This window comes from Balearica regulorum, chromosome 2 (genome assembly GCF_011004875.1).
Source record: "Balearica regulorum gibbericeps isolate bBalReg1 chromosome 2, bBalReg1.pri, whole genome shotgun sequence".
NCBI classification, from domain to species: domain Eukaryota; kingdom Metazoa; phylum Chordata; class Aves; order Gruiformes; family Gruidae; genus Balearica; species Balearica regulorum.
Genome location: NC_046185.1, coordinates 28893789 through 28914807, shown reverse-complemented (window position 1 = coordinate 28914807; position 21019 = coordinate 28893789). Strand labels below are relative to the sequence as shown.

General features: G+C 35.7%; 1 protein-coding gene across 2 annotated transcripts in view; it reads right to left on the bottom strand.

Annotated features, from left to right (window-relative positions):
- Positions 1 to 21019, bottom strand: part of MMP16 (matrix metallopeptidase 16) — a 185282-nt gene that overhangs the window by 47320 nt on the left and 116943 nt on the right. For both annotated transcript variants that reach the window (XM_075743766.1, XM_075743767.1), the window contains 2 exons: positions 4558 to 4719; positions 1505 to 1722 (listed from right to left, as the gene is read on the bottom strand). In XM_075743766.1, the coding sequence (XP_075599881.1) occupies positions 1505 to 1722; positions 4558 to 4719 (380 nt within the window). The remainder of the gene's footprint in view (positions 1 to 1504; positions 1723 to 4557; positions 4720 to 21019) is intronic.

Here is a 21019-nt window from a genome sequence, read left to right as displayed (position 1 = left end):
GAAATTTTGTATTAGTGGGATAGCATTTCACTATTTATCGATTTATTTCTAAAATAAATGAGAATATATTCTATTGCTCTTGAGGTGGATGACATGAGATTGAAGTAGGTATTTTAATATCCTGTTTAATGTCAAGTTAGAAAATTAGATTCTTTCTTAACCTTTGAGTTTTAGTCATAAAAAGACTGATGCTTCAGGACCTCCCAGTGTTTGAAGATATACCATCTATTCAAATGGAAAGGGCTGACAGCCCCAGGGCTGGCAAAATCCTTAGCTGTTTACAGGAAATACACTTCCTGTTCATTGGGTTGTGAAGGTAGCTTAATAATTTTGAATGAATTCATGTGAAGCTATTGGCACATATTTTTTCAGGTATGCTAAAGAATGCTGGGTAGCATTGTTAATAAGGTTTATCTGGAATGATAGATTATATATACAAAAAAAAACCCCCAAACATTTAAGGGAGAAATGAGTCGTATCAGAAAGGTCAAAAAAAGCCATTGAACTGTGAGCTTCATGTTTTGAGACAAATTCATTGCACTTCCCTACTTACACTGTTGCTGAAGGGAAAAGTGTTACCTATTCATGCAAAAGGCCCTTCTCTACCTATAATGTTGAAGTTAAAAAGAAGGATATATTTACAAAACAAAGATCCCATATTTCCTATTGCTTAAGCAAATTTGACACACTAATAGTTCAAAATAATAGATTTTCCTGATTCTTGTTTCTGGAACATTTGCACAGCACTACCTGTCAGCAAATTTGTTTAAGATTCAAGAGACTGAATAATAATGATTCTCTAACTATTCTTCAACATTCAATGTCTTCCAGAAATCATACTGCAGATCATCCTAAGGTAGCTTAGATGTCCATGAGTTTTAGCAAAGTCCTTCTACCAAAAGATTGTCTTTAAGTTCAGTTTGTTTATTTTGATTTGCTGCATATACAACATTTATCAGCTCAGAGCAAAAAGATGAATGGAAATAAACAATGACACATTTGCAATAAGATTTTTGTGGCAAAGACCTTTACTTAGATATTGCAGTTTCAGTGCAATCACAACTTCCTTTGTAAATGACAGATCTAATTGTAAAGTTAAAATCATAGCTCCATGAGGGGAAAAAAAAAAATGTTGAAGACACAATATCTACTGTATGTCTAGATGTGGCTGTATTCCCAACAAAATCATTCCTATTATTCATGAGTTGATTTACAATTTTTATCTCTCCATAACATGCAGCATTTTTTTACCCTTACATTTTGAGGCATTATAGTTTCTGCTGACATGGGTATTTTCCCAAAATAGAACATTACAGCAGTCCTCTGCTAGACATTTAAGCCATGTGTATGTTTATTTTTTTAAATTTCTTTCTTGAACTTTCTAACTGTGAGCAAGCTGAGAAAGTCGAGGCATGATAAATGAGAGTTTGCTTTAAAACAAAGAAAAACAAAAAGTATAAGTGTAGACATTTGATGTAACATTGAAAAATTCACAGCGTCCTACCTTGAAAACAAACATTTCCCGGCGAAGAATAGCCAGAGTGTTGAAGTTCCCATCACAGATGTTAGGCTTGGCTCCTGGATAGGAAGGTTTGTCACCAGTGGGTGGCCGGGGAGGTTTAGGTTGCCTGTCATTCTTCCGTGGGTCTGCTGGAGGGATTGACCGATGTGGGGGCACTGTTGGCAGAGGTCTTGTTGGTGGTGGTATCCTGTCAGGTGGACCTTCAAAAATAGCAGCAGGATGTAATTTACATGCCCACATGCACTCAAAGAAGAAATACACAAAAAAACCTGCTGTAAGCAGTGCAAATCCTACGGTGGAAGAGGAATGGAAAAAGTGACCTAATGTACCTTTCCCATGTTGCTAAAACATATAATGAATGACTACCATAAAACCAAGGCATGAATGAAAAAAATAACTACTTTTCACTATCCAGAATCTTCCTTCCTTATTGGAACAACATTCCAATAAAACCTGCAAATGATGCATAGTCCACCATAGTCCAATCATTGACTATTTTACAAAATAAAGGGAAATAAAAAACCTGTTCCTGATAAGATCAGCAGCAGTCAATGGCGTTTCAATGCATATTTGTAACTTCCACCCATCAATACACATGTGCATATATGTGGCATACCTGATATTTCCCACTGACCCAATTTGTAGGCCAAGTAATGTCATGTACATTAGTGACAGGACATTCCCAGCTTTCCCCAATGCTCCTAGGTATAGGAGCTCTTGAAACTGGATTTCAAATCCTAGGCATTCACATAAATAAAAAACATAATTCACATGTTTTCTTCAATATTCTGAAATTAATTACTTCTTATTTTAATTTGTATATTCCAGTGAGTCTTACAAAGCTAGATACCTGATAATTAAAAGAATTGTTCTGAGGATAAAAGGATTAAAAAAACCTTCTAAAGTGAAAAACTAAAACTCTGTACAGTGGTTTTAAAACATTTTTTTTCTTTCAAATAAATTTTCTGTCATAATATACAGAGTTTGATGATAGGTTAAATAACTATCCTACTCATAATTTCTCTATCTGTCAAAGGGTCATCCTAGATGGATGCTGCTCATAACCCTAAAGTCATACTGGATGACTTGCAATGTGTGTACTGAAATTGCCTTTCCCTTTTTACACATATTGTTACATTGACTTATATTTTCAAGGTACAAAAAGTTAAGAAGTTTCAGTTGGATAAGTAAGATTTCTGGAAACAAGATGAATACTTTAATTTTGCTCATTTTATTTAGGCCTCTCTCCAAGTCATTTAAATACAGAATGAATTTGGACTTTTAAAAATAAATATAATTTGCATGACCAGCTTCAGAAAGACTTTTAAATAGTAAGACAACTCTGAAACTGCATAATGGCATTTGAATTTCTGATACTTTTTCAAAAGAAGTATACTTTTTAAAGAACAAGATGGACTATGTAAGGAAATGCATAATGTAATAAGGCATTTATTTCATTCACAATTTTAAGGCTTGTGACATTTATAATTTATAGTTAATAATAGTGCTTCAAGGAATACTGCAGACCAAAGTAATTATTTTAATAGGCGTGACATTTTTATTGAGGCATATGATTCCAGATCACCTCTTGATTTTAAAGGGAGCAAAGCAATCAGTTTGCAGTAGCTCATGTTGGAAAGTTTTTAACCCCAAACCAAAGTTTTCATATGCCATTTGGTGGTGATGTCAGATATTACTTCCCAGGGGTAACACATTTCTTCTAATGTTTAGCCCACAGCTGTTAGAGCTTAGCAGCTAGTTTTCAGCAAAGTGTTCTTGTCTAGCCCTTAAGTCTAGACTACCAACTTATGAGGTCATGAGAAACAACCTTCCTTCCAGCTAATCACATAGGGAAAAAAAAAACCAAACCCACAACCAAACAAAACTTGATCTGCCAATCATTTTGAAATTGTTATTTATGCTTTATGTAAATATTTATCAGTGCTTGTTAATATAAAACACCATGGAGGCTGCAGAGTTCTAGTTAGTACTAGAGTAATTCTACATGATCATAGTTGACTTTTCTAGCTGTAAAGATAAACAAGGAATGGCCCTGATAATATTCAACATAAATCTGACAGTTAAACATTTAAATTGAAAATAATTCTGAGTACAAAATCAAATCCAATACAGAATTAATTGGGGAATTTTAAACAAGACAATTTCAAATGATATGTACTGGATACATAGCATTAACATACCACAGATTTTTCACTGTAGGAGAGAAAAGTAAAATATACTTCTAAAGAAAAAAACCAGACTATTTAACAGATACCAACAGAATCGAAGTCTTTGAAACCAAGAACAAAACCATGTCTTTGGAAATGTAAGGAACAGTCATATGGGAGTTAGTGTTACATTCAACCCATAATCAAAATACTGTTATTGTCTTGGCTTTTTTTTTTTTTTTTAATTTTCAGTTACCTTGCCTTATCCAATTCAATTCAATACCTGTAGAATTTGTTTACATCACATTTATTTACATCACATATGTCTGCTATGTCAGGCCATAAAAAAACTAAACAAACATATTTTAAAGAAGTGGGCCTTTTTCCCCTTAGGGAGTTCAAAATCTTGGGCTGGTAATACCATTCTTTTGAGATCAATTTGCTATATTTATTACAAGAAAGGGTTTTTCTAGGACTACAAATTTTGTACACCTAGGGAACTGTTTAGTATTATAACTGATAAACTGACAAGCAGTCAATTCATCCAGTTACATGAGTTTGGACTGCTGTGGAAATAAGCTTATTATGATTTTTCATAGTTTGGGACCCTTTTGCTGATACTTTCTTTAGGGATTTTTAAAATTAAAATTACTACTCCAGCTGAATGCAAGTTGTGAACAATGATAAACAAAGTAAAAGAGCTTCATCAAAATCTTTGGCCTACGAAGGCCTACAGGAAGGCCTTTGGCATAATAACTGGCACAGTCTAAACTAACAAACTATTTTGGAGAGGTGGTAGGGACAGGAGGACCTCAAATGTATTCTAAAGATTAAAAAATTATGTTGCTTAATTAGAGCATGACATACCGTATATCTTCTGGATGCCCTGTAAATCATCATTAGGTAGTTTGAAGTTGTCAGTTTCCATATACTGGTAAAATGGAGCCATGATTGCAGTGGGATCATTAGAGTGCTCCAAGCCCAGAGCATGTCCCAGTTCATGCACTGCAACTAGAAATAGATCATTTCCTATGAAGAGAGGAAAGGGAAAAAAGACCTTTGAAACTACAAACATAGTAACAGAAATAACACAAGTGGAGGACTCTGCACTTTAAAAACATTTTCACTGGATTTGAATTTTACAAGGTAACACTTAATAATGAATCATAAGGATAATGTGGTAGCAAAGGCAGCTTTCCTTTTTTTTTAAACAAGGAAACCATTTTTGTTACATATAATATATGATCATCTTACAGACACCATAAGCATAATCTTTTTTAACTGATGTACATGATTACTGTAGGGTTCAAGTGTCATACCTCATGTCTAGACTTGTGTGCAATTTCTGACTTGAAGTTGATGCTGCAGTGAACCTGAGTAAAAATGCTTGCATCAATACATAGTTCCAAGAGGAAAATATCCTTGCTGTGTGAGGTAAACTTTACAAACTGAGGACTACCTATTTAGGACAAACCCCACAGGGAACTTAGTCATTCAAGCACTTGCAAACAGACCTCTGCTGATTATTTGTAAATGTCCATTTCTGAATCACCATAACTGCAGTCCTAATGAGGAAAATATGGATGTTGCTCTATCCTTCTCAAAATAGGATGCTCTTATTTATTTCATTGTGTAAGTCCCTTATAAGTGTAGTTGCTTATTTAAGTATTAGAACTTTTTAGTTTTTGTAGGTCTAAAAAATAAAATAACACATTCATGTTATAGACCGATTTAACTTTTTTGTTATATTTTTCTAAAATTCATCTTTTCAGTTTTTATTACAGGATATTGGACACAACTAGAAGTTTTGACAGTAGAATTATGGCACTCTGTGAAGCAAACAAAAATCAAAGCCAATGGGATTATTTCTATAAAAATTTCAGAGCTGGACCTCTATGGTATTAATTTTGTCTGGTTTTATTCATCTAAGACTTAGTTCAGCATATCTTTCTGTGAGTGTTTTGTACAGATTCTGTAGTTTACCTGTCATATTATGAGACTTTGGAAAAATATTTTACATCAGGAGAAAGATTCTGGTCACTTGGAGAGGGTCACATCCAGGATATTGCTCATTTTCACCACCTAGGAATGGGAAGAATCATCCTCTGGAAATGTGATCCTGTCGCACTGACAAGAGAAGTATTCTAGATCAGCAGTTTATGCTGAACATCTAACTTTTAGATGGCTGGACTCAAGTGAAACAGGTGGCACCTACAGTAGGTAGTTTCTTGTTGAAAGAGCAGTATAAATACTGAAAGGCCTATACTGTGGCCTAATAGACAGTTGTATGTTGAAACAAGAAAATGCTTAGTGTTAACTCTGTGAATTCTGTGGAGGTAGACAGTTATTTTCCGCTGCTGGCACTTGATCTGGAATTCTAAGTACTATTATAATATTAATAGTGATAATATTAAAAAGTTGAATTTAGCAAAAAAAAAAAAAAATATATGTAGTTACAGAACTTTGAGGACATAGTTGATAGTGTTTCAATTTTTCAAGTATTTCCTCTTGTTGACACAAAGAAATAAACTTTCTCCCAAGTATATATGAAAGGGGAACCACTTGGCAGTAAATGTCTTCATGATCTATGGATCCATGATGATGTTTGTAAAAAAAAATGTTTGACTGGAAGTGTGGAAACAATCATAACTAAAACTATGTACTTAGTTGACAGAGTCTTTTCATGTCTTTCTGATTCTTAATCCTGAAATATGAAGACTAAATGCTCTTGCTCTTTCATTTAGTACAACTGTGCCGAAAAGTCTTGTCTTTCAAAAATTAATGAGACATAATGTGCTTTCAGAAATGAGAAGAGTTTATCTTGTCATTTATAAATATGTGGTTTCCAGATGAAATATTTTCATGACGATATTTTTTCTTGGGTGTGGTTTTTCAGCAAAGCAGATTCTCAGTGTGCTGTTGTAACAGGTTTGATAAGCTTGACTGCCCCGATGATGAATGCTTTTTATATTTGAATCTGCCCTTCTATATCCAAAGCTGATCTTGACATTCTCTCATATGAATAAGCCACAGCTTCTGTAGCTAATCTCAACATTGGAAGTGATGCACAGGAACAACTCTATAAAGTTTTCATTCTGCACTCATAATGGAATAATTAATATAATTTTTAAAAATGATAAGTTTAAGATGGAAAGACATGAAGGAAAAAAGTTATTACTGTACTATAGCTATTGTACTGTGACATGTCTCTCATTATTTTTCAATTCTTTTCTGTGTTTTATGAAAGTTAAGAGGTCTAACAAAGGTTTATTAGAATGAAATATTTCTTCATCTGGCATTAACTCATATATTTAAGATGCAACTTTCTTTTACTTTTCAGACCTTGTGAAAGGCAAATTTGCCTCCTAGACTTGTGCTTCCTACATGATAATTAAGAATATTAACCAGTCTAGGTCCTATATTTATAATTGTACTAAGTCAGTCACAGTATTTACTGAAGCATTTTCAAATAGTTGTAAATTAATAATATTTGATTCTACCACTATTATTAAGCTGGTCAGTATCAGTAGACCAAAGAGTGTTTTACATGTGGTATTCAACCTTTACTGTTTGAGGTAGAATAGAACAGACTATTTCATTTGGAAGGAACCTACAAAGATCATCTAGTCCAACTGCCTGACTACTTCAGAGCTGACCAAGTTAAAGCATGTTAAGGGCATTATCCAAAAGCCTCTTAAACAATGACAGGCATGGAGTACGAACCACCTGTCCAGGAAGCCTGTTCCAGTGTTTGACCACCCTATTGGTAAAGAAATGCTTCCTAATGTCAAGTCTGAACCTCCCGTGATGCATCTTCAAACCTTTCCCACACATTCTATCCCTGGATACCAGGGAGAGGAGATCAGCATCTCCCTCTCCACTTCCTCTCCTCAAGCAATGAGGTCACCCCTCAACCTTCTTTTCTCCAAACTAGACAAGCCCAAAGTCCTTAGCCACTCCTCATAGAACATGCCTCCCAGCCCTTTCACCAGCTTTGTTGCCCTCCTCTGGGTGCATTCAGTTCAATTGTGGGGCCCAGAACTGCACACAGTACTCCAGGTGAGGCCACACCAACACTGAATACAGTGGGATAATCACCTTTTTTGACTGGCTGTTTATGCTGTGTTTGATGCACCCCAGGATGCGGTTTGCCCTCTTGCTGACTCATATTGAGCTGCTGTCGACCAGCACTCCCAGATCCCTTTCTGCAGGGCCACTTTCCAGCAGAGAGAGATAACTCTTGCCCAGCATTACTCCATCCTAGGTGCAGAAACTGGCATTTTGACTTGTTAATTCTCATCCTATTAATCATTGCCTAATGGTAATGCTAGGAAGTCTGGGAAGTGAACTTGTTACAATTTCTAAAATTTCAAGGAACCACAGTTAACAAATAATCTTAGAAGAGTCTACTGCTTCTCTCTATTTATGCCAGTTATGCAATACATAAGGAATCAATATATCCTTTAGTTGTAAGTCCTCACTGAGTCCTCATAAACATCTCCAGGAATTTCTATATTTTGTTCCATGCTGACCTTGAAGGGGTGTGAATTACATAGCAAAGGGGAAATAAATAAAACACACTGTCATCTACTGGCATATCTTCCTTCTGGGAATACAGATAATGAGCATATGGTAGAGCACTTCCAAAGTAGTACTTCTAAATGACAGTGGGACTATGTCAGAGAACAGGTATTATGCAAGGGGTGGCTGTTTCCTAGTATGTCTTTCTCCTCTGGTCTTTTGGGAAGGGGTGATTATGTGGAAAGAAAAAAATAAATAATCAGCAGCTGACTGCCTCACTGGACTTAGTCAAAGCCTAAGTCTGAAAGTGAAAAAGGCAAAAGGAGTATGAAAAGTAATTTCCACCTCCTGCAATGTAACTTGTAGCCATAAGGGGAGCTATTAAACGTGGTAAAGACAGAGTAGCCTTTGGATAAGGGGGGAAGGGAGAAGGGAGAATAATAGTCTTGCTTGGGGTGACAGTGATTTAACAGGGAACATATTTTCTACTTATAGTCAAATAGCCCCATTATTCACAACAATTTCCATCAGGAGTCATGATTGTCTCCAGGGCATCTTGAATTTAAACTGACCCAAATAACTTAGTGCAGTTGAAACTGAAGTTTAAACCAGTTCAATATGTGTTGTGTGAGAACAATGCAGGTAGGACTTACTACTGTCTTAGTTTCCATCCTTTTTCCCTTGTATATAATTAGATTTCTCCAATTTGGCAACAATTACTCAGTGCCTTTTTTCTTTTGGGACCAGACTTGCCTTGAGCATCTCAATGTTCCTGTAACTAGCTACTGAGAGTGCAGAAGGATAACCCTGAGTGTTCTTTCTTTCTCTCCAGGCTGCACAGAAGTGTACTTGTGACTGCAAGGTGGATAGTAGGCCAACTTCAGTTCCTTGGCCAGTGGTCAGATGAAGAAGTGTAAAGGCAAGTGAACATTCATACTAGTTCCGGCTAGCTTTATTATCATACTGACACTGCATATAATTTTTAAAATATTTTCAATACCCATCATTGAAGAAGAGCATCCCAAATGATTCTATACTTCAGTATACATTAGTCAAGCAGAAATATATATTGCAGTCCACTTGGCAAAAAGAAACACAATCACAAAACTTTAACAAGTCATGAATAACAGTTAAACTACGTATGACTACGATGACTTTTAAATTAAAACTTGCTACTGAAGGATAGGCGATGGTGAATATTCATTGTGATAGTCTCAGTTACATCCTGTTAAATTTCTCTATAGGGTAGTAGAGAAATATTGCAAAATATATTTCACAAGTCCAAAACTTGTGCATCTTGGTTCTTGTGTTCCCCATTAGCACGGAGATTTGGAATACCATGGATATAAGCTCAAAAAGACTGTGATTGTTTTTCTTATTTTATCTCAGGTTTGATTTCACAAGGAAAAAAAAAAAAGATATTGTGTGTAAAGAACTAAGACAAAATGATTATTCTGTACTGACACTTTTCTCTGAGGCTATAAACTATTTCAGGCACTAAATCTGCCTGACTTTACAATCACTGCCCAAACTCCAGAATATGTATTAATATATCAAATATTCAACAGCCAGCACTGTGGAGCATGGTGTATGGGGAAGCCTTTCCTGTAGCTAATATATATGCTATTTTTCAAGTCTACAGATAAGCAAATCTAATATATTTGTCCACAATGAGCTATTAAGAAACCCTATAGAATCATAAAATCATAGAATAGTTTGGGTTGGAAGAGACTTCAAAGATCATCTAGTTCCAACCCCCCTACCATGGGGAGGGACACCCTCCACTAGAACACATTGCCCAAAGCCTCATCCAACCTTGAACACTTCCAGGGATGGGGCCTCCACAACTTCTCTGGGCAACCTGTTCCAGTACCTCACCACTCTAACAGTAAGGAATTTCTTTCTAACATCTAATCTAAATCGACACTCCTTCAGCTTCAACCCTTGTCCTGTCACTACACTCCCTGATAAACAGTCCCTCACCATCTTTCCTGTAGGCCCCCTTCAGGTACTGGTAAGCCACAATTAGGTCTCCCTGGAGCCGCCTTTTCTCCAGACTGAACAATCCCAACTTTCTCAGCCTGTCCTCATAGGAGAGGTGCTCCATCCCTCTGATCAGCTTCGTGGCCCTCTTCTGGACTCGCTCCAACAAACCTAGTTCTGAAGATACTCATTGCCATTTTTAATGGTATGATGTGAGCTTAATTTATCAAAGCAATAGCCTATTGGCTTATCAAGCCTCAGACTCATCACTTGACCATCTTTTTGATGCAGCACTAAATGACCCCTCAGGGCATGTCACTTGGTTCTTCTCCTTAGCATGTGACAGTAACTAACTGCTACAACACATTGTGAGCCAGAGTTGTCCATCATTTAAATGACATGTGACCTCAATTCTGAAAATTTGCCCATCCAGAGAAAAACAAAAAATCTCAAAACTGAATTTCAAATGACAAATAAAATGGAAAACTACAAAAATGTTTTATACATGGACATACACTGTTTCTTCCAAAGATTATTCTACTTCATTTTTCATGTAATGCAGATGAACTATTTCAGATTAAATCCATATGAATCTGAAATATAAATCTGTACAAGAAAGTCTTCTATTACAGCCCTATTATCAACAAGACAGTACCTCAAAGTCAAGTTTATGATTCATCAAAAAATATTACACACCTGCTACCCATGAAGTCTTGTCTAGTGTATTTATAGTTTACATTTTCATTATTCTGTTCATTCCTACCATTGACTCACCAAACCGATGCTGATAATCCCAACTGGCTGAAATGCTGCAAACTTTAGAGTAAGATTCTTACTCTACATAGCATACAGAAAGGAAAAAAAAAAAAAAAAAAAGAAAAAGAAACAAAGAAACAACAGAATTTTGAACTTGCTAATTCAACAGTCAGTAATAAAAGAAAATTCTCTCTCTGACCTTAATGCAATACAGCAGAGTTGAGCATATACATTATGTATGCAGTTACATAAGCAACATATATGCAAATATATGTTATACAGAGACTATACATGGACCTAAATATAAATGATAGGCATACTCTTACCCATATAAAGGTGCCACATTTGCCAGTCTAAGAAATCATATACAGTTGCTTGACAGTATATCTCAAACCTTTGTCATTGGCATTGATATTTGGTAGCTTGGTGGTTCTTTTGGAAAGAAAGTTTTACTAAAAGATGGAGCTGAGATCATGCAGTAGCTTTAAAAAAGAAGAGCAAAACTAAATAATTATGATTTTAAATAAAAATGTATCATCATACATAGTATACCCATTTTCTATCTGAACACAGTGTAACTACTTTGTACACACTGTATTTTAAACAATCATTTTTCAATAACATACCTACACGTGTAGCCTTTTTTCTATTGTGACAAAAAAGAATGACATAAAAATATGCTTCTTTCATTCTATTATTACATATACTAACATATACACTAAAATCTTTGTAAGCTGAATTACTGATATCTATACATATTTGCAGACAGAAAGGGAGGTATAGGCAGTTTGTTGTGTACAAAGTATGTACTAATATACTCTGTGTATAATTTAGTATACCTACACTATATATTTTTGAAAAAACTGTTCTATTTTAAAAAGACCAACAGATTAGTGTGAAATTTAAACTTGTTTGTTTAAAAATTGACAAGGGGATATTCCTATAGGGCAAGATTGTCTTCAGGTGACTCAGTGACAATTGCTGAGATTTGTTAGGGACATGTGAGTTTAGAGGTGTGTATGTCCTTCCTGGCAGTATTCTAATGGTTCTGCATATTGTGGGCATAATTTAGAAGAAGTCAGAAGCCTGATAAATAACATATTTGAGAGGACCTCACATTCCTTTACAATACAGATCAGCCTGTACTTTAGAAGGTAAGGACATGTAAAAGGTAAGAATTTCTGCCTTACTACTTACATTTATTACCAAGCACATTATACAACTTTCTAGTAAATCACTTGAAATGTGTGGTATTAATTACTTCATGTATTTTTAATTTTCTTTCTAAAAAAGTATGGATGAAAGGATATTTCCACTTTGTTTCTCACAGTCTCAATCACTAGTACTGTAAAATTTCACAGACTATTCTGACTAATGAATCAATACCAACCTCTCCAAAGAGTGAGAAGTGAAGCAGCTGGATATGATCCTAGGGGAGGTAAAGAAGACACGAAAGCATGCTGCTTCCCAAAAAGATGTAAATATGATGATGTGTGTTCCTTCCACAAATATAATGCTTATGGTTTTATTTCATGCTTTGAGAAAATCCTGCTGTGAAAATGAACCTAACAAACTAAGAAAAACTACACCTATGATGAATCTCTGTCTCCTGGGATTAACTTCTCTTTAGCTCCTGGGATTAACTGCTTCATCGCTCAGGTCCACTACTGAATTTGCATACTCTTCTCAAACGGTATTTCTATTCTATTAGCAAAAAAGTCATACCGATTAATGGACTGATATTTTGGGTATTTTCATGGTCATCTTTAGATAATAATTATTTAAATTAAATCAAATTAGAATTATAATGGCATTTTGCATTTTGCTAGAAAATATCTTGATAAATTAATTTCTCTCAGCAAGCTCATACCAGTAAAAATGTTTGAAAATGCAGTGGTCATTCTCATAGCATTACAAATGACTTGGTTGCCAAATAATGTTTACGCTATTTTTCCAGTAGTCCTATTGCAATTACCAATGCTGCAAATACTGTAGCAGCCTTATCTACTTATATTCTTTCCTGTCTTCTCTTTGTTGCTGTTTTTAGTTGTTGCTGTGGGAACAACAAGCTGGAGAAGTATTTAATCTCTTTTCTGAAGGCTGTCAGAATGAACACATGCTGGGATTGAAGATTTGGATATGTGCATGAAAAGAGCATGTATCACACAATTCTCAGCTATCCTCCATGGTCCTGTCCTTGAGGATCATTCATGTGAAGGGAATGGACATCTTTCTACCTCTCCTGAGTAAGTGCCAGGCTGGGTGAGAATGAAAGTAAAAGGAACTTAATTGTGCATGAGTCCATATTAAAATCAAATCTTTGCTTTTGACAAAACAAATGTATGTTTTGTCTTTAAGCCACTTAACTAAAATACTGGCATGTTAACACTGTGGCTGCTTTTGTTTTGAAAGGATGTTTATTTTTTTTTTCTTCGTTTCCCCTAATGTTCTGTGTTTCCTGCTATAAAGAGAAATATGTGTAATTACTAGGAGGAAGGTCAAAGTCACGCTGCCAATATTCACAATAGATGTAAGTTGCCATGGGGCAGGAATCTGGAAGGGTCCTACAGATCAGTGAAATCCCCACAACAGAATTACATAGAATTTAATTTATGTATAAATCTTGTGCTTGCTCTCTGCAGAGATAATTTTTTACCCTGTGTCAGTTAAACTATGGAAAGTAATTATATTATACTCCAATTTAACTCACATTAAAGCCATCAAATCCAGATTATTATTCTTACTTTATCATTGTATCTACTTAACATGTGCATATGACTTCAAGATTTTTTAAAGATAAAAAGTGACATAGTTTTGTATATATATATTTGGGAATTTTATGTGAACAGTTCTTCCTTCACTGTTATTTTGCTTGTTTAATTCTTATTAAGGAAAACTATCATCAAGATAGAATTTTCTATGTTTCTTTTTCTTTTTTTCTTCTTGAACTAGTGATAAAAGAAGTAGGAATTTTGAATCCTAATTGGCAAAGCGATTAGGAGAAGGAAAAAATCATTAAAAGTTCTCTGATCTGAAAAGCAGATATGTTTTCTAAGAAGTCTGCAGACTTCAAAGGGAGACCTGATTCAAGTGTGTATCATATTCTAAATTGAGGTAACTTCGAACTGGGGATCATATATATGGAGAAAGTGACAGGAAGACAAATCTGCTACTTTGGTTTTACTTTGATAAAATTTACTCATATGAAATGCTCTGATCTATTGAATAAACCTGCTACTATTAGTGAGTATATCCATATAGGTGTATGTTTCATTCCAGCTAGAGGAACCACTGTGAGCCTCTCTAGCACTCACAGAATACCGCCATTTTGGCACCAGTGACTCTTGGCACTTGTCGGCACGGAGATGCCTCAGCACCCGCAGTGGAGCAGCAGCCTCCAGCATGACAGATTGCAGAGGGCAGAGCAAAGGGTGCTGGAGAGGCCACGATGGTTAGGCAGGCAAGACGTCCTCCTGGGACCCACGCGGAGGAAAGCCTATGCAACAGGATTCTTAGAGAGGAAGATGAAGGCAGGAGTTAGCTGGCCCTGCCAAAGTGCAGGAGAGCTTGGACATGGGAGTGTTAGCTTGGGCAGCGGTCAGTCCTGGCACACTTCCCCTGCGGTGAATCGGGACCTCAGGAGGACCTCAGCCTGGATGGACAGCCGCTGGCACAGGCAGCCCATACTACCAACTATATGTTCAAAATTTAAGTGGTGCAATCCATTTGTGAATTACCATGTTTAGACTAATAGGAGACTGTTTGTCCTGCCATACTGAGAGGGGTGGGAGATAGCCTACACCAGTAATTACCTTTTCTGAGTATAATACTGAACTGTTCCCAAAGCAGGGACAGATTTCTTTGAACCCCAGTTGATGCTGTTATTTGGAAGTACTTATCAGTTCAGTTCTTCTCTCATCGGAAATTGCACATGATTCAACATCACTAGTGGAAGTCATCTAGCTACAGAAAACTGTAACACAAATGTCTATACCTGCACCTTTCACAGCCACTGATGAGAAACAGGTATTTCAGGACATGATTCATCTAGTTTATTTTAGACACCTACTTTAGGATGTGACAAATCTTACCCAGGAAGGCAATATATCTCTCCTCTAACTCTAAAGGGACTCTACAAGATTAATTCAGATATAAACATCAACATTGGGTCAGATTAATTCCACCCCCTCAAGTCTTCTGGCTTCTGACTTAGGTCTTTTCATTTAAGTCAGTGGCAAAATATTAATTATAAAAGTACAGGATGTGGAGTTAAGTGATATATGTACAAAGCCTGGAAGCATTCATCATTGACTTGAACTACAGCCTTAAACCTGTCCATTACAACAAAGCATTTTTCACAAAACAATATTGTTCTTTTAATTTAGCTGGTGCTTTTTGATCTGTCTGTTTTCATCTTTTTTCCCAAACTGATGTTTTAGTTGTAGATGTTTCCAGGTATTGGTGTTAGCTGCTCAGCACTTTTTGAAACTCAAGCCACTTAGGAAGGAGTCTAAATATAGATTAAAAATATTTTGGCCTCAAGAACATATGGTTTGAGCATTCTGAAGTGAAGAATTGTCAGGATAAAGCACAAATTATTCTCTAAGCTTAAGAACACAGATACTGTAGAAAATCTTTCATTAGTTAGTTATATACTATTCTTAAAAATGTCACATACAATATTACCTTATATTTTATGGTTATCTTATATTCTTCTACTTTTGCAACAACAATCCATAAAATTTCTGCCTAATAAATAAATAAATATGTAATTACTGTAAAGTTGTTGTCTCATTCTCTCAGGAAACCATGACAACATCCATAGTAATTGGCAACACGATTTTTCAGATTCCATTTGCGCCTGAAAAGGCAGGGGAAAGCAGAGGCCAGCACAGTAATAATATCCTAGAGAACATCTTCGGGAAAGCTCAGATTTCCTAAAGCTGCTGCTTGGTGAAAAAGTCTCCATGAAGTGGTCCTCACAGCAAACAGAGACTTGAAGATCTTCGGATCACATGAGAGTTGGAGTGCTAAGCCCAGTGACTGCTTTAAATGACAGAAATACCACTTTCTGTTTAAAGGGAGACTTTGAGGATCATAGATAGTTTCTCTTTCCTAAATTATTTCTACCAGCAGATTAGACTGAAAAGAAAAAAAATAATTTCAAGCCATTAATTCACTAGGTGATCTTTTAGTTGTGAACTGATTTCAACTTATCCGCAATAATAAAGGTGATTTTCTCTTTTTTTTAGCACAACATGTTTGAAAGTACGGCTTTTCACAAGCTCTTCGTAGCAAGTAATTGTTGAAGTACCTGAAATTCAGTCTCTGATGTGAAATCTCCTACGTCATAAGGTAGTTCTTTATTATTAGCATTAGTTTTATTAATATTATTTTTATATCATACACTTTAAAGAAATATTCTCTTCTTGTAAGCTGATGGAGAATCCTTACAGAAAAATGCATAGGGGATAAGAAAAAAAAAAGCACTGGAATATATTAAATTCTTTTTTTTCTTCCCCCTTCTCTATAACTTTCTGTCATGTACAAGAATTACATGGAGCTCTCTCAGATTCAGAACTCAGAATCTGTTAATCTTCTTTCTAAGAGGAGGAAAGGTTAAAGTAGGAGCTAGATTTATTTATTTATTTATCGTGTGTGAGGTGTAACTTTTTTTCCCCTTGTCATTCATCCACAGTAACCATGTGTGAGGGGTTGTGGGGTCATAAAAATAATCACGAAGAGTCTGGCCCACATTTTAAGTATGCATTCATTCATTCAAAATACATCTGTTTGCTTGAACAAGAAAAGCCTTCCCAATGCTCTTTTCTAGAAAACTGCAGGGAAAACAAAACCAAACCCAAAAACCCCAGCATTGTTAGTTTCAACTTATTAATAATTTTAACAAACAATTTTCAACTAAATTTCCCCATATTAACTCAGTACTCTTAATATGCTAGTATGAGTGTCTGATCAAATGAATCTAGTTTGGGAAGATAAACTTCTTTTCACTGTTGTATAAACAGTTGTTTGAGACAAAGACATCCTGTGAATGTAGGTGCAACGCTTGCCAAAATTGTCTGCAAGGATCCATTCTGCCTTTCAGCTAGATGTTGTCTTGGCAGTAAAGTTGATGTAACAATGTGAACTTTCCTCATCTATTGGCATGCAAAGTCAGCCAGCTTCATTTTAACACTTTCCATTAGCAGTTTAAGATAGGCTGGCTGATAGCTAACTGAGGCAAATGGCAAATGCAAGCAGTTTGTTCTACTGGCCCTGGTATGTGGGAAGTAACGTTCAGTTCCAGTTTGAATGGATAACGGGAGTTTGGAACTTCCCTAACTACTCCACACAGGCTTGTAATGATCTATGTTTACCTACACCATGATGGAAGCAATATGCAACTTAGTGGCTTAGGTTACACTGCCTTTTTTGGTTTACAGCCTGCATCATGACAACCTTTGTTTGGCTGTTAAGTCATGGTATAAATATCACCTTGCTTCTATAGACACAAAAAACACAACATAAGATGTGCAGAACAGTCTACATTTCCATCGCTTTAAGAATATCACAAAGTCCATCCGCTTGACAGATTCCTGAGCCTCTCTTTCAGTTTGCATAATAGTGCACCTGGCAATTTTAGGCCAAGAAGGAAGCTGAGAGCATGATATTTCACACTGATAGTGCCTGGGAAGTTTTAAAAGCAGCCAGCTAACCACACATCTAGAACACAGGGCTGGACTCATCTGCAAGGCTGCTTTCCCTGACTGCCAGTGTTTAACAGATTTCCATTTTAATGACATGTAAATGAAGTACTTTTTCTCAAAGCTGAAAGGGTGCTCCATGAAAGAAAAAAAACCCCAAAAAATAATAAAACCTAGGTCATTACCTTGCCAACTGTTAATATTTTCCAATATCTGGCTTCCAGCCAGTAAATGGGGTCTAGCAGACAGATCCTCTTCTCCTATGTATAGCCCTATATTTAATGACTGAGCCCTCACAAGCCAGCCAGGGCCATTTATGTTTTTGGGTTTTTTAATCATTCTCCATCTCTTCAATAACTGAAAGGCATCTTTCTATTTTCAAGTGCAACTTCGTGTCCTATGATAATACTTTCAAGGACACATTTTATGCAGCAGACACTGAACGTTTCAGATTTACCATTTTATGTAAGATCTGGATATGGAACAGGTAGGCATATGTACACCAAGCAAGTATAATTCATGGAAGGTTTGGGAAGTTTGAGGACAGATTACACTGTTAAGTTCTATCAGCACAACCTGCACTTACTCATGTGGAAAGACTGGTTTGCTTTTTAAATACTGGAAGCCTTGAGGTTTAGCGATAGCAAGTATTATCTGTGTTAGTTGACTCCTGACTTAAATCGGATTTCGGGGGTGGGGGGTGTGTGGAATGGTGAAATGGAAAGAATCAATTGTTGCTTCGTTTGTTTGTAACTTGCAAAGTTCTTTTAAAAATCATCCTGGCACCTTCATCATTGTGAAATGTTATAAATGTAATAGTTGCTTTTTGCCATCTTTTATAATATTGCTAATTTTCTCATTTTGCACTCAAACAGATTCAGTTTAAAATACAAGTTGTGCTTCCTTGACCTTACAACTACATATAAACAAAGCTGCAACTCAACAGTCTAGGTCTCTTTATCCTGGAAACAAGATATGACAGAGGTCCATAAAATTATGAATGGCATAGTTAAAATTTTTAGGAAATTATTTCCTCACAATATAAGCACCATTCTACCTAAAGTGAATTTATCAATGGCAGGTTCAAAATTCAGAAAGAGGTAGTTTTTCACATCTACTTAAACTATAGAACACATTGCTACAGGATGTTGTGGATACCAAGTGCTTACATGAGTTCAAAAAGAGATTACACCAATTCAAGAAAGGAAATCCCTCAGAGGCTATTAAACACAAAAATATGGCCTGTGGCTCAGAAACTCAATGAGCCACAGATTGCTGCAAGCTAAGAGGGAATATGCAGGGGTTTTGTTGCCATATGTTTGCCCTGCTCTTATTCTCTTCCCTAGGTATCTGTTAATAGCCATAACTGCAGATAGGATATTTTCTAGGATAACCTTTGATCTAAACCCATGTTGGCAATTTCGTGTTTAAAACTATATGCACAAGTGTAATACAATACAAATTCAAAAAGATATTAATCTTTTACATATTTATCCTAGTACAGAACTGGAAAATAAGCATGTGACAACTGCAAGGTCACATTGCTTGGCTACAGATCAAATCTAATATTGATAGCTTATTAAAATATATATATAATCAATGAAGTAAGAGCACTATGCTTTATGACATTAAAGTCATAGTAATATTGTAGCACAGAGCTTCCTTTAATCCAAAATGCTCAGCTTTCTTTATACCTAACCATAGCATAGGATTTGAGCAATGTTTGAGACACAGAGCTCCCTTAGGAGACTTAGTTTTCACAACTCCACGGGTTCATGTTTCCAGCAGCATATATCTCCTGCACTGTGCCAACCACACTGGCAGCCAAAAGAAATTTACTACAAGTTGATCTATGCAGTTCAGAGATCAGGATCTTCATAAATTTTTCTTGGCTGCCAACTCAGTGCCCACAGCAGAATCTAGGCACTAACTAGAGTCCAAGTACATTGCACTAGATACTGTATATGCGTCAGGTCCAAGAAGCTTTTACTTTGCAATCTACAAACAGCACGGTAGAAAGTGACAGGTTGGGGTTTTCTCATTTTATTGCCTGCAAAACTTGAATAATTTTTTGAATGCTGGAGAATTAACAAAAAAACCCTACACCTGAATTCTTGAAGTTTTGAGTTTGTTTTCCTGAAAATACAGCTTTGTGAATATCCAAGTCACAAATATTCCACATCAATGTAAGCACTCTGTGGTAATGTTTTCCTTACATTTAAATGTAACCGTACACTAAAAACATCTGCTACTTCCATAATGGATTTTCACTTGCTATTATTTATTGTATATTCCTTGATGGAAGAACTGGTTTCTGTAGAATTTCAGTATGGTACATTGGTATGGTACATTCAGTAGCTGCATTGGTAAAATTGCTACAGAAGTAAAAAAATAATGCATTTTACTTTGATTTCTATTTCTCTTGCAGATATGAATACAAAGATAAGAGTATCAAACTATCATTACTAATCTAATGTGTTTATCTAAAAAGAGCTTAAACTTAGTTTTTGCCAAATATTTTCTGCCACTGGAAGACACAGTTCTATGGTCAAATTTTAGCTAGTAATTGGTACATTAAGCATCATGTCCAATCAGCTTGAAATCTAAGCTCCCAAGAAATCCTTGTTTTCCCCAAGAGCTACTTCTAAATCTTGCTCTGTTTTAAAAAGCTGCACTTGTGTAAGTAGGTCAATCTTAAATTAATCTAGTTAAATGTAGTGCAGTCTCCATTCAAACTGGTTTAACACTCCCTTAAATTCAGTAATTTCCCAGAAAAAATAACTGCTTTAAACAAGGTTTAAACTAACTTAAGTGCATGTAGCCAGACAAATGTGAAATCAATTTTGATAAATCAATTCAATTTTTTAAATACAGGCAAGATTTTATGCCTTAAGTTAGAGACATTTACCTTCTGACAGATAGCAAAAATATTTTCATAGACTCTCAGTGAAGAAAGGAGAAACATAAATTAAGAAACCATAAAATATATGATCATATATATCAGTAATGGATTTTTGTCTCTATTAGAAAGTAGCGTATATATCTTCATTCTTGGTGGCCCCTTATCTGACTATCTTCCTTTCTGTTCTCTCTACCATAATTTTTAGGATTCCATCTGAGAACTTTCCTATATTTCATAGGAAATGTGTTTATAATAAATCATGCAATAAATCCAGGGAAAAAAGATCAGTGGAAAATATGTAAGGCAATAGTAAGGAAGAACAGATAGCTCTCAGTCATTATTCCCAACTGATAGGAATAGTCTGTGTTTCATTCAACATGCAGGGTAGCCATGACTATTAACTGCAAAATTCATCGCAGCCCTTTCTTTCTTTTCCTGACACTGTCTGCCAAAATGAAACTTC